At 43.7% G+C, this 15,693-nt stretch overlaps 1 protein-coding gene across 1 annotated transcript in view; it reads left to right on the top strand.

Moving 5' to 3' along the window:
* Positions 1 to 12,051: 12,051 nt before the first annotated feature.
* atxn7l1 (ataxin 7-like 1) overlaps positions 12,052 to 15,693 on the top strand; it is a gene marked incomplete at its 5' end in the record, with an annotated part of 116,113 nt that continues 112,471 nt past the window's right edge. Inside the window, 2 exon segments of the mRNA XM_084330984.1 lie at positions 12,052 to 12,154; positions 12,899 to 12,958. Of these exon segments, the coding sequence (XP_084187110.1) occupies positions 12,052 to 12,154; positions 12,899 to 12,958 (163 nt within the window).

Here is a 15,693-nt window from a genome sequence, read left to right as displayed (position 1 = left end):
CCAGGCAGAGATGTCGGACAGACAGGTCGAGATCCGCTCAGAGACGTGGATATCTGAGGGAGGGAAGGAGATAACAATGATACGAGAAGCCATGAAACATGATAATGTTACCCAGTGATTTAGTGTAGAGGGAGAAGAGAAGGGGTACTAGGACCGAGCCCTGGGGGACACCCGTCCGCAGGGGGCGGGTGGCCGACAGGGTCCCTCTCCATGACACTTGAATGAATGAATGAAAACTTTATTTAACAGATTGCAGAATGGGTACAATACAGTACGGCTCAATACATACAATTGTTAAGGGGATGCAGACCTGAGAAAGACGTTTGTCTTGTTTCCATCAGGGTCCCCCATTTTCAATTCATATAGACATTTATGACATACACAACATACATGACATTTATGGCATAGGGACATATAGGTATTTAGTACTGATACATTTGTGACATAAACGGTATTCAAATATACAGTACTGTTACCCCTAGATCCTGACAGAGTATATACATATGATGGGGAGGGGACTGTACATTAGGAGGGGGTGGGTGGGTGGGAGAGAAATATACATACGGCGGGGAGGGAATATATACATGCGGTGCTTTGCACTAGATAGTACTGTACATTAGTACACTGCATAGTATTGTATATTATATGGTAACTCAGAACATTGTACATATGTCTATACCGAACACTGTGACCTCATTTTTCTTCTTCTAAATTACATGCTATATTATGTTATTATGTTATTTGATACTATCTTGTCTAGCACAGTCTCTGGAGCGTAACAGTAAGAAGCATTTTGTATGAAAGTATTCTGTACTTCTGTATGACAACTATTAAAGAACTTGAACTTGGGGAGGAGACTGTCTATTAGGAGGTGGTGGGGGTTTTGGGCATTTACGGTGGCCAGTTTCGAATTGCAGCCTCCCGTAGGTGCTCTTTAAGAGCGGTTTTGAATGTGGGCAGGGATTCACATTCCTTTACAGCTTTGGGTAGGGCATTCCACATTGTTGTGGCATAATTGCGAAACGTGTTTAGTCCCTTGTTTGAGCCGAATCTGGGTTTAACATGATTTGTTGAGCTTCCTCTGGTGTAGTGGTTGTGGTATTCACTGACCTTTGGGAAGTATTTTGACATGTACATGGGCACCCCGGTCGTATAGTGTATCTTGTAGGAGCGTGTATCTTGGTAGGAGCGGCCATTGAGGTATGATGTCAGCCATGTCAGCGCAGAGCCAGCCACTCCCATTCCTGCGAGGGCCGCGAGGAGGATCTGATGGTTGACTGTGTCGAAGGCTGCAGATAGATCTAGGAGAATCAGGACAGAGGAGAGGCCTTTTGCTTTTGCTAAGTGAAGTGCCTCTGTGACCGCAATGAGGGCCGTTTCTGTGAAGTGGCCAGTCCGGAAGCCAGACTGATTAGAGTCTAGGAGGTCATTCTGTAAGAGATAAGCAGTAAGTTGGTTGGATGGTTAAACACAAACCATTTTCACAAGGTGTTCAACTTCACATTCTCATTTAATGTCCACCGCAATACACATTGTCAACGTTGTTGTAAAAAACACATTGGAATTTGTTGCTTATTCCTATTTTAGTCCAAAATGAGAAACATGACTGCAGATACACCCTATTCGACTTGCGCCCGATTGTTCCACTTGTTCCATTTTTGATTGACAGTCGATTCGGCCCAGTATGTAGTAGTAGTAGTAGTAGTAGTAGTAGTAGTAGTAGTAGTAGTAGTAGTAGTAGTAGTAGTAGTAGTAGTAGTAGTAGTAGTAGTAGTTTATTCAGTCATCATCTCACACAATACAATATACACCATCATTTAACAATGTTTGATTTTACAGTGATTGAAAAGGTACAGACTGAAGCATAATGCTTATATATGCCTGTCCTATATTCTTAACAAAGATTAAGACTCCAAAACAGTATTCTAAAAGAAAATAGCAAAAAAAACAGTATTATTCACCCTTGTAGTTTTCAAAAAATAGCTTTACAAACCATTTTCTTAAAAACCAAAAGCGAATTACTCATTCTTAACTGTATATCTGTAACGGTTGTGACAACGTCACCTAAAACTTCGATGCCCGAGTGGGAGTCGAACCCCGGTCTCCCACGCCGCAGGCAACAACACAGACCACTATACCAAAAGGTGAATCCACTACTTCGCAACGTGTCTATCTGTCTTTGAGGATGTGAGAGTGAGTTTGACCCATAGCACCGCTACTCACCCCAGCCCTTCTTGACTGCGCTTCACGATACCATCCGTTACACTCACCCTCTCAAACTCACTCCACTCCACCCAAGGCACTTCGATGCCCCGAGTGGGAGTCGAACCCCGGTCTCCCACGCCGCAGGCAACAACACAGACCACTATACCAAGAGGTGAATCCACTTCTAAGTGCTGGGTTTATGCGTCTTTTGAGGATGTGAGAGTGAGTTTAACCCATAGCACCGCTACTCACCCCAGCCCTTCTTGACTGCGCTTCACGATACCATCCGTTACATATCAGCATTGTTCCACAAGTTAACCCCAATAATAGAAATACACCTCCTTTTAATCCCTTTCTTAGCTTTTTGAACAGTAAATTTACAAATATCTCTCATATCATGTATTGAAAAAAAACCTTTGCACCCCGTCTGGGAGTAACTTTGCTTTAGCTCTGTACATTATTTGCATAGTTTTATAATAAACCAAATCATTAAATGTCATAATATGAGACTTTATAAACAATGGATTTGTGTGTTCATAGTAACCAGCCTTGAAAAGGTTCCGAATGGCCCGCTTTTGCAGTAAGACTATTGGATTTACTGTCTTTTTAAATGTCGACCCCCATACTTCCACACAGTAAGATATGTAAGGAGGTATAAGTGAGCAGTAAATGATGTGCAAGGCTTTGTAGTTTAATATATCACATATATATTACTATTGATACATCTAGGTAACGTTAATGCCACAAAACGAATGCCTTTGTACATTCATTTTGACTATGGATGCTCGGGCCTGTAATGAGTTAGGAAGGCTCGACCATCTATTTAGATCTTAGTATTTTTTATTATATGTGCCTGTGAAGTTATATTTAGTTGTCTGATTTAGTGTGGGGAAAATCTCTATGCCTAAGTATTTCAAGTGTTCACTAATGGGGATGTCAGCCGGTAGTTGCACCGCTTTGGCCAACTCATTAAGAGGTAGACAAGCTGATTTGGACTTTTACCGAATTCATCAATTATCTTAAGTAAATTTGTGGCAGATTGGGAGGGGTCTTTCATAAAAATGTGTAAGTCGTCCGCATAAAGAGCAATTTTGTGTGGTGTATCATTGATTGATATAGGGGCGATTCCTTCTGTTTGTCTTATAAATTGGGCTAATGGTTCGAGGGAAAGCACAAATAGTCCGGGGCTCAGAGGACAACCTTGCCTAGAAGACCTAGAGACTGGGAAGAGTGTGGAGCATATTTTGCCTGTCATTATTATTGCTGAGGGTGAGGCAAAAAGTACCTTAATCATATGTAAATTTTCTTTCCAAGACCCATAGCCTCCAGTACTGTCCAAAGATATGACCATTCTAGCCTATCGAAAGCCTTCATGGCATCCAATATATATTACTATTGCTATTAATAATCATAGCGTTAGTTTCTTTATAACCACAGTGTGCTTTCTGTGTAACTTGGTTACATAGTATGATGTGATTCTATCACTAATGCCAGGTAATGTTAATGCCCCAAACGAATGCCTTCATAGGATAGAATAAAACTAAGCATCTACTGTATTACCTAGATGGCGTATCCTACTGCACTGTTGTGGGCGGGAGGAGTGGCGGTGAGTGGCGGGCTATGATGAAGGGCGCTAGGCGGGAAGACACTTGAGCCCCTAGCTGCGTGGCCTTGGACGTTCTACTCCTAATTATTATGTTTTTGTTCTCACTTTTTCTGGACGTTCTACTCCTACGTGAACCGAGACCTCGATGCGGTGTAGGGGCCTGAGTGTGTCAGTGATCCACAGAGTCATATTGTCGGTAGTCATGACTACCGGTGGGGACTCCCTTGTCAAGCGTGCTGCTTGGCCACTCACGTAGTGGTGCAAGTTCCATTGACCTACAGATCAATTTTGAAGACGGCTCCCATCTTGAAAAAGTGGATTCATTTAAATACCTCGGTATCACGATCGATCCAGAACTCTCATTCAAACTTCACATTGAACTTACCATTAAAAAAACATATGGCAGCTTGTGCTCACTTTATCCCTCAATCAATTGTTTCTCATTTGAAGTGAGGAAAAAAATTATCTCCCAAGTACTACTTCCCATTGTAGATTATGCTGATATTGTATATATGAACACCACAGACACTAATCTCAAACCTCTCAATGTATTATATAACTCCCTATGTAGATTTGTGCTGAGGTGTCCATACAGAACACACCACTGCTCTCTGTATAGTTCGCTTGATTGGCTGCAGCCTAAGGCAAGAAGGCAACTTCACTGGTACCTATTCCTTTTTAAATGTGTTCACTTTAACTGTCCTTCTTACTTGAAACAGTCTCTGGAACCATATACATCACCATACCCGCTTAGACATTCACAACATCCCTATTTTACTGTTCCCAGAAGAATATTTTCTGTAGCTGGACGAAGGTCATTCCATTACAAAGCTCCATCTGACTGGAACAACCTTCCTCTTTCTCTCAGATCTGTTACCTGTCTTGGCCGCTTCAAGACTTCATTGTATTCACATCTTGAAACTACCTGTGCATGCTTTTAACACTGCTTGTACATACGTCTATTTCTGACTTTGAGATAGGTCATTGTACTGTATACTTGACTTCTTTGTTTAAAATGAGTTGGTGAATGGGGGTGTGGGTGGGAGAGGGTGAGCAAGCTACAGCAATAACTGTATCTGTACATGTGTGTATTGTGTACTTGTAATGTTTTACGTTTGTGCATAGGACCCCCTCTAAAATGAGATGCTGCATCTCAAGGGGCTATCCTTTCAATAAATTCTGACCAAATTCTGACCAAGCGGGCCTGTAGTGAGACACCAAACAAACATCGGTTCAAGTGACTTTTGTGCTTGTGATACAGTACTACAATGGACTCTGGGCCAACATTTTGATTCATTCAAGAGTGTGGGCCTGTATTCTAACAGTGTAATTTAAAATGTTCTACTTGTGACACTCTTGGACTGGGCTGTATTTGCCTTTTAACAGTGTGGGCTTTATTTTTACTGTGGTTTATTGTCATTTACCACAAATGTGCTGCTTGTGATAATCTCAGTATGGGGTTTTAACTGTGTGGGGCTTTATTCTCCCTCATTCTGAGAATCTCTTGTTTCTGTATGAGCCCCTGAGAGTGTGCTTCATACAGTAAAAAAAAAAGTAAGTAAGAGTAAGATTCAATATACATATGTAGCCGGTGTGATCTTGTCTGCGTTGTGTTTTTAGTCGATTCAACCCCTGTTAAGGGATTGCCCTGAGTGGGAGTTGAACCCCGGACGCCCGCGTCGCAGGCGGCATCACAGACCACTAAGCAAGAAGTGAATTCACTTCTTGCTTCCGGGTCTGGATGCCTCTGGGGAGTGAGTTTACTTGCAGTACCGCTTACCATCCACAGCCACGTCACTACTTGTACCCGTGACTGTGGATATACTGCGGTACCTCCGTTACACTTACAATATACAATACAGAGTAAAATGACTAACAGTGAGGTACAATGCAGAAATGAGGTACAGAATTTAGGGTAAGGTGCAAATGCAAATGAGGTATGAATGTAGTGCAAATCTCTTTAATAATCGATCAATATAATGTAGTGTTAAAGTGAGTAAAGTGAGTGTTAAGGTGAGTGTTTGTTTAAAGTGAGTGTGTACGTGTGGATGTGTGTGCAGTGAGTGTAGATGATGGGTTGTTACATAGTGTCATTGAGTATCCTGATGGCCTGGGGATAGAAGCTCATTCTGAGTCTCTCTGTACTGGCCATGAGACTCCGGTAGCGCTTGCCTGACCGCAGCAGTTCAAAGAGGCAGTTGTTTGAGTGACTAGAGTCTTTGGTTATTGTCTTAGCCTTGGCCCTGCAACGCTTGTTATAAATGTCCTGGAGAGTGGGAAGTCCACCTCCAATTGTATGTTCGGCTGAACGGGCCACTCTCTGTAGTCTGCTGTGGTCTTGTGCGGTGCTATTCCCAAACCAGGAGGTGATATTACCAGTCAGGATGCTCTCTATTCTGCACGAGTAGAAGTTGTTAAGGATCTTCTGACTCACTTTGAACTTCCTTAGGCGCCTAAGGAAGTAGAGGCGTTGCCGTGCCTTCTTCACTACACTGTCAATGTGTGTGGTCCATGTCAAGTCCTCGGATATGTGGACTCCGAGGTACTTAAAACTGTTCACTCTCTCGACCGGTACCCCGTCGATGCTGAGGGGCCTGTAGTCCCTGGACCCCGATCTCCTTAAGTCCACAATCATCTTTTTCGTTTTGCTGACGTTTAGGGAGAGGCTGTTTTCCCGGCACCACAGCGCCAGGTCCTCTACCTCTCCCAGGTAGGCCCTCTCATCGTTTGCAGAGATCAGGCCCACCGTCATCAGCAAACTTGATAATTAGTAGAGGAGGGGGCTCAGAACACAGCCCTGGGGGGCCCCTGTGTTGAGAGTGAAGGATGAGGAGGTGCAGTTGCCTGCTTTCACCACCTGGGGTCTTCCTGTCAGGAAGTCCAAGACCCATTGGCAGAGGTCATAGTTCATGCCCAGATCATCTATGCCCAGTAAACTGGTTTATTGTAAATGCAGTAAAGGAATATTACACCAAATATTGCACAAGGGATGTAACACTGTCAACCGCAGTATAACTGCTTATGTAAATCCTAAATTGTGATAGAAATGTATATTAACACTTTGACTGCCCATCACGAGATGGTTGAAGGCCCATCACGAGAATATTCTTTTTTTCTCGTTTTTTTTTATTAGCGATCTGAAATCATAATCATCAACCAAGTCTACCGTTGGAAATCCAACCACTCCAGGCGCTCAGATGTGAAAAAAGCGCCCCCTATCGTCTCCCAGATGGTAATTCACCCCTTTGGATTGAACTCAATGAAAATGAATGAGAAAAAAAATCCCTGACTCCACATTTTACTTCTCACTCACGCAGCCGGGGTCGATCAGCTCCACTAGTGAGCCTCAGAGCAGCGGAGATTATGTGTTTTTACAGTATACACGGTGAATCAATAAAAAGATAGATTTTTTCGAATGGCGATCAGGAATTGGAATAATCCATTTGGATACCATCTGATCTCAGATAAGGAATCTATGTTACCAGTATTAGGATAATCAGACTAGTTTTCACAGAGATATAAGCTTTTATGTGATTATGTGATATTGCTGTTTGGCTGTGCGAGCGGTCAGTAACTATGAGAATCGATTTTCAACTTGCGGCACGAGCGTGCATGCGCACACATAATATCGATAATCTAGCGTTTATTTGAAAACGATTCATAAATAGGCCGAACAATGACAACGTTCTATAATATTCCAGTAAAAGGCGATTATCATGGAATGTGTTATTTTTTCCGTGAAAACGAGTGATTTTCAAAATGCTAGAAAGCGGAAATTAAGCGATAAAAAAAACAATCTGCTATGACAATGTTGACTGGAAAATGAGTCTTTGATAAGCGACGGCAGATTAGACACATAGCCATAATTTAAAACATAGATTAGGCGATATTAACGTTAACATTGAAGTGGCCCTGGGCATTCAAGGAGGTAAAAAGGAATTAACCTTGGGCAATCAAAGTGTTAATGGAAAATCCATACAAAGACTAGTTGTTCATTGTTAAAACCGAGCCAGATTAAAGACTTTGCAGCATATATATTGCAGCATGGGATGATAAACTGCACCTGGTGAGGTGCCTGTTTTCTCAGCATGCATGCAATTTGATTGATTGTACCCACGCTGTAAATATCCTAACCCAATCATTCCAACCCCCTCCAATGTACAGTCATTTACCTAGTATGGTTTTGTCAATAGTTCAATGTACAATTGTGTTTGTTTGTACAGTGTCTCCTCCCCCCCCCCCTCAATGTACAGTGTTACTTGTTTATACAGTATGCCCCCCGCCCCCCCCCCCCCCCCCCAACCACCTCCAATGTAAATTACCCAGTATGGTTGTCAATATCCCAATGTACCCAACCCCCCCCACCCAACCTCCAATGTACAGTTTCTACGTCAAATGTATATACTCCCTTTTCTTGACTCCTTCTGTATCACAAACAGTACTGTATTTGCAAATCTGGTATGTCATAAATGTATAGATGTAGCAGTACTGACTATCTGTATGTCATGTATGTCATATATGTCTATATGAATTGAAAATGGGGGACCCTGATGGAAACAAGACAAACGTCTTTCTCAGGTCTGCATCCCCTTAACAATTGTATGTATTGAGCCGTACTGTATTGTACCCATTCTGCAATCTGTTAAATAAAGTTTTCATTCATTCATTCATTCTGTAGAAGCAGAAACCGACTTGTAGAAGTTCTATTAGTTTTGGTGTCATATTTATGTTTGAACTCTAGGGGGCACAACACCACCTCTATAAGTAACCTAGCTGATCACTGTGATGCATGCACCTGTTTAGGAGATACGTTTTCCTAGGGCGGCTACGTGGTGCAGTGGGCAAGGCGCTCACCACGAATACTGGAGGCTGGGCTCAAACAGATCATCTCCCTGTTCGAGCCCAGCGCTCCACATTGCTTTCAGTTTAGCTGGTCGTCCGCACAAATACACATTGGCAGTATTAGGGGGAGGGAAACTGATGGGTGGGGATCGGGCGTTGTGGACAGCGACTCTTACAGGTCGGTTGGTGCGCCTGCGCAGTAGAATCAGGAAGCGACGGGGGCGGGGCCCCTCCAAAGCCCAGACCCCCGACGCTGAAAGATCGAGCCGTGCAGGTGGAAAGATGCGACTGCTGTTACCTCGAGTATCGGAGGGGACTCGTGCTATGTATGACTTAGTCCACATTGCAGCCGGCTTGTGGGAGGCATGAAACAGCGTTCAAAGACAGGGGATGGTTGAATTGGACGATACGAAAATTAGGATGGGAGAAAAATTGAAAATGGGAGAAAAAGTGGATAAAAAAAAAGGAGATACGTTTTCCTACCTGTCTCACTGTTTGGAACTGACAAATTGAGCAACTGACAACTGCTCTGATTTAACCATTTATTCACTACTATTCTTTTTTGGACAATAAAACCCTGTAAACCGTACCAGCCGCAACTTGGACATTCTTCTATATTTACATCACAAACTTTGTTACTGAGTAGAGAACTAATTATGCATGGTGCATCGTGACGCCTGTCAACACAATCGGGGAGTGACAGTTGGCCACTACACATGCATTCCACAACTCGATCAGTGTATGTAATGATTGTACCCACAGACTACAAATCATCCAAAACTCTGCTGCCAGGATCATCACCCGCACCAACTCATCAGACCACATCACCCCCAGCCTCATTCAATTACACTGGCTCCCTGTGCACTACCGGATCGATTTCAAAAACCTCCTACTCACCTTCAAAGCCCTCCACAATCTAGCCCCCATCTACATCACTGACCTCCTCCAGGAATACACCCCCTCCTGCACCCTCCGCTCATCATCTACTGGACTCCTCTCCATCCCCAGCTCACGCCTCAGCACCATGGGTGCTCGAGCTTACAGCTGCTCGGCTCCCAGACTCTGGAACTCCCTGCCCCCACATGTCCGACAGTCACAACTGAAAGTGAAAACCCATCTGTTCAAACTAGCATATTCACTGTAACCTCTGCCACTGTCCTATACCCCCTGCTGTTTGTGTTTTGTTATTTTAGCTTGTTTTATTGTTAACCTTGACTTAAAAACTGTGTTTTTAATTTTTTCTATGGTAAGGTGACCTTGGGTGTCCTGAAAGGCGCCACCAAATTAAATGTATTATTATTATTATTATTCCACAACTCGATCAGTGTCTAAATCACTAAAAACAAGATTACAAACATCACAAAACAAACTGGTCAGACTACTGCTTGACCTTACCCCTAGAACCCACCTCACCCCTGACCATTTTGACAACCTAGGATGGCTTAGAGTAGACGACAGAGTACAGCAACTTGCAATGGGCCTGATCTACAAGATACACTACACCACTAAGATACCCATGTACATGTCGAAATACTTCCCAAAGGTCAGTGAATACCACGACCACAACACCAGAGGGAGCTCCACAAATCATGTTCAACCCAGATTCGGCTCAAACAAGGGACTAAACACGTTTTGCAATTATGCCACATCAATGTGGAATGCCCTACTGTAAAGGAATGTGAATCCCTACCCACCTTCAAAACCGCTCTCAAAGAGCACCTACGGGAGGCTGCAATTCGAAACTGGCCACCGTAAATGTCCAACCCCCCCTCCCTATGCTTGCACCCCCCGTACTGTACCCATTCTGCAATCTGTTAATAATAGTTTTCAATCAATTCAATCAATCAATCATGTATATCAATCAATCATGTATGTAATGATTGTACCCACGTATTCCACAACTCGATCAGTGTATGTAACAGGGATTCGTTTCCTTAATGTGGCATGTCGGAGGCGGGATTCGAACCGGCGACTCTCTGTCTGAGGTCAGATTCAGACAATATGCCCCCCTTGCACCTCCTCCTCCTTGCACCTCCAACAGAGAAGAATGGTCAGGGGGCTCTCATGGAATGTAACAGACTTGTCATATTTACAGCAAGGATGAAGAGGGGAGGATACATTGCTAAATAACTTGAGTCAAAAAAAATAAAGGGTTTGTTCCTTTGAGAAGTTCCACTTTCAGCCACCAGAGGTCCCTGCAGTGCCATACAAGCCACACACGTGAGGGTCATTTTTGTTTTTCTTCACCTTTTATTTACTAGTGTAGGCACAGACACTCTTTTTCAGAAACACCCTGCATCACACTCACACAGATACACACATTCACACCAGGGAGCTGCCCAGTACAACCACAGTCTGACACTGTTGACCACTAGGAGCTGCCCAGTACAACCACAGTCTGACACTGTTGACCACTAGGAGCTGCCCAGTAGAACCACAGTCTGACACTGTTGACCACTAGGAGCTGCCCAGTACAACCAGTCTGACACTGTTGACCACTAGGAGCTGCCCAGTAGAACCAGTCTGACACTGTTGACCAATAGTAGCTTCCCAGTACAACCAGTCTGACACTGTTGACCACTAGGAGCTTCCCAGTACAACCAGTCTGACACTGTTTACCACTAGGAGCTGCCCAGTAAAACCACAGTCTGACACTGTTGACCACTAGGAGCTGCCCAGTACAACCACCGTCTGACACTGTTAGTGTTGACCACTAGGAGCTGCCCAGTACAACCACAGTCTGACACTGTTGACCACTAGGAGCTGCCCAGTAGAACCACAGTCTGACACTGTTGACCACTAGGAGCTGCCCAGTACGACCACAGTCTGACACTGTTGACCACTAGGAGCTGCCCAGTACGACCACAGTCTGACACTGTTGACCACTAGGAGCTGCCCAGTACAACCACAGTCTGACACTGGTGACCACTAGGAGCTGCCCAGTACAACCACAGTCTGACACTGTTGACCACTAGGAGCTGCCCAGTACAACCACAGCCTGACACTGTTGACCACTAGGAGCTGCCCAGTAGAACTTGAACTCTTGAGAGGAGAGGGGGAGAGGGGAGGGGGGAGGAGGAGAGAGGGGGAGAGGAGAGAGGGGGAGAGGGGAGGGGGGAGGAGGAGAGAGGGGGAGAGGAGAGAAGGGGAGAGGGGAGGGGGGAGGAGGAGAGAGGGGGAGAGGAGAGAGGGGGAGAGGGGAGGGGGGAGAGGAGAGAGGGGGAGAGGGGAGGGGGGAGGAGGAGATAGGGGGAGAGGGGAGGAGGAGAGGACAGGGGGGAGGAGGAGAGAGGGGGAGAGGAGAGGAGAGGGGGAGAGCAGAGAGGGGAGGAGGAGAGGAGAGAGGGGGGAGGAGAGAGGGGGGAGCAGCGCAGCAGAGCAACAAGAAGGAAAGAGAAATGGCGACACCAGTGGATCGCCAAATACCAAGTCCGGATACGTTCCTGTGCGAACCTTGGTCTTCCTTCGTCAGCGCGGCAACACGGCGCGGTGTTGTTGACGGTAAGTTCCGCGTGTTGTGGATAATAAACGTCGTTATTTGAACGGACAAAGTGTCGGGAAGAAGAACTGTGCAAGTCCAACAACTGTCTGTGATTGAGTTGAGCTCTGTGCGCGTCCTCCTCCACCTCCTCCTCCACCTCCTCCTCCTCCACCTCCTCCTCCTCCACCACCATGCATGATCTGTCAAAGCTGAGACAAAACTTGTCAAATAATAATATCATCGAGGCTTCATGCGATGCGTTAGCGACATGGAGTGACAAAAGGGTCACTTGTCCTTACGTGACATCATGTCGTGTTGTTGAACTGTCTGTCCATCCGCAAGTGAGTTTGTTGTTAGCTCGTTATAATAATAGATTGAATTTGTAATGCACTTTTTGTTCGCTGGGATCCCAAAGTGCTACACTACAGGGTTAAAACAGTTAAAAAAATAAAAGTTATTAGTAAAACAAATAAAATACAGAATAAAAATAAGATAAAAATAGAACATAGTTAATTAAAAACATAGTATTTAAACAGAAAATAAAAAACAACAGCACAAGAAAATAAAAAGCTAACATGACATCTGCACTACAGAGAGAGAGAGAGAGAGAGAGAGAGAGAGAGAGAGAGAGAGAGAGAGAGAGAGAGAGAGAGAGAGAGAAGGGGACCAGCAGCATGATGGCAGCACACTGCTGGAGAAAGTTACTTGGATCTGACTGCAGGATGTTATTAAATCGTGTTGTTCTTTTTGTTGTTGTGACACAGACTTGTTGTCCGAAGAGCATTTCAACCACAGAGAAGCCGATGTGAAACTGAGCAACCGAGGTAAGGACGTTTGGCTTGGAGCTGTCACGCACAAGTGTTGTTGTTGTTGTTGTTGTTGTTACAGTTGTTTACAAGCACATTCCACACATACAACCACAAACTTGCACTACAGCAATTATATGGCCCCCAATGTCGTTTTAACCAGATCCGTATTACCACCAGGGAGCTAATCATTATTATTAAGCATGATGAATTAATTAATTTCTGTTTTTAAGTCTGTGCAATGTGTGCATGCATGGGGCATATTGGGCAAATTAGACATGCCTTCAGAAGGCTAATGAAAATGGGCTCGTCTGCTGTTGTGGTTGTAATTGTTACTATACAGAATCCTCAGAAAATAACTGACTCACATTTTGTTTGTTTCAGTGCAGTGGTGACATCGCATATTACATAGACTTCAGATTCAGATTCATTTATTGTCACGTATATCAATGTACCTTACAGCAAATAAGTGAGATTAAATGTGTTGTGGTCCCTCGACCGTAGCAGCTTCCAATAATATAAATACAATAAAATTAGCATAGAATAAGAATAAAATAAGATAAAATAAAGATGACTATATAGGCCTACAGTTCTAAAAAGTGTGCAGTGCAGATAACAGGATGTAGATATTATAAAATTGTTTAGATATAACATTTTAATAACAATGGCTACATTTCCAAAAAAAAGTATGTTGTGTGATGTGCAATGAGCAATGTGCACATTTTTAGCAATGTGTAAAATGCAATGTCCATGACAAACTTAATGGCCTTATATAATTATATATATATATAGCCTCAGTCTTACCAAAGGCCAGAGCTGCTGGTAGGAGCCACTTCAAACTGACCTATATTTCCCACTCCTCTGGGTGTCTAGACTACATATTAACTCTGACTGCACACAGTGTGTGTGTGTGTGTGTTGTTGTATCTGTATCTGTCTGTGTGCACTGTATTGTGTGTGTGTGTGTGTGTGTGTGTGTGTCTGTTTGTGTACTATAGTGTAGTATATGTGTGTATGTACTCACTCATAGGCGGTGGCGGGTAATGAAGGCCGGGGTAGGCTAAGCCTACCCAAATGTTATGCTGGGAATTTTTAAAATGATATATAATATAATATGTGCGCAGCATTATATAGGCTACTATATTGTGTGTGTGTTGCCGCTGCAGCCCCCTGGTGACAATTTGGTGATTATGGGTAGGCTCAGGTTAAATAATGTAGCCAATCACATCCTGATCCCACAGCAAAGCATAATTCATATTTTGTAAACATCTGCATTCCGAATTTCCGCCCGCCAATCACTTTGTAGCGAACACCAGCACGCTATTTTGAGTCAAATTTCAAAAAGCTAAATGGATATACAGTCTTTTTCAAGGCAACATGTAAAAAAGTAATTCAGAACCCTGCTCGGGCTGCCCCTGGGCCAGTCTAACAAGACGAAAGTCTTTCTCTGGTCTGCATCCCCTTAACAATTGTGTGTATTGAGCCGTACTGTATTTATGTTACAACCCCAGTATGTCTAGGGGAAGGGGTGAATAACATAAAAGATGATTGTGTTGTAATTAGTGATAAATGAACCAAAGGATAAATAATTCAATGCCCACAACAAGTTTAGTTTAAAGAAAGTAATATATTGTGCCTTTTATATATACAAACAAAACAGACTAATAGACAATGACAATGGTGGATTTGATACACACAACCAAAGGGGAAAGGGGGGGGGGGAGAAGGGAAAAGGAGCTTGAATGATGCCAAAGGAATAAACTAAGTAAAACAAAACACAACTAACTCAGTAAGGAATATCTTGTCTACCTATATACAAACACAAAGGTCAAATAAAACCTACTACTCACTACCTACACTGACTAACCAAACGTTATGTTCAAAACCTACAATGAGTGGCATCACTCCTTACCTAGTGTGTCTAGACAATATTACCACTACGTGTAGCACCAAATGTGTTGGGCCCCTTACCTGCTCCAATTCCCAACCCACACACACACACATACACGTGTACCAAGTTGGCTAAATATATCAGAATCAAACATTCGACCAACAGCATATAGACAAAAAGAAGGGGGGGGAACAGGAAGTGCTACATGGGTTTTAAAACAAGAGGAGGGCTTCCGATTGGTCAACTGGTGATTTGCTTGATGGCTGGGATGACTGGCTGGTTTCCAATTAGTGTCCTGATGAAGGACAGGAACCTGGATCAGAGTATAGCAGGTGGAGGGAGTGGGAGAGAGAGAGAGAGAGAGAGAGAAAGAGAGAGAGAGAGAGAGAGAGAAGGAGAGAGAGAGAAAGAGAGAGAGAGAGAGAAAGAGAGAGAAAGAGAGAGAAAGGGGGGGGCACAAAAGTACAAACAACAGCCACATGCTGGAACGTAACAAGAGGACTTTCACTTGTAGAACCAGACTCCCCTGCCTCAACACCTTGAGTAGCAGAACACGTTGTGGCCCGTTTCTCAGCTGTATCCAAGTGCTTTTTTGTCGATAAAATGCCTATAGCAAGTAGCGTGAACCAGCATCTCCAGGAACATTGGCAAACTCGATCTCTAAACAATCAGTATGTATCCGCAATGATACGATTCTCGCCTGGCAATTTAAGCCACCGCTCGACGCAGTTTCTATATCTATCCCACCGTGTCTGTGTAAAATCTTGTACACTTTCTTTCTGAACGGACATGAGATTTATATAACATTGTTTAGAAACCTTTTTGCGAACTTTAGAGGGTGGTTTTTGTCCATTTTCGTCCTC

The sequence above is a fragment of the Notolepis coatsorum genome (genome assembly GCF_963971535.1).
Source record: "Notolepis coatsorum genome assembly, chromosome: 15".
Taxonomy (NCBI): domain Eukaryota; kingdom Metazoa; phylum Chordata; class Actinopteri; order Aulopiformes; family Paralepididae; genus Notolepis; species Notolepis coatsorum.
Note: the sequence above shows the minus strand (reverse complement) of the source record. Positions and strands in the feature narration are given on the sequence as shown.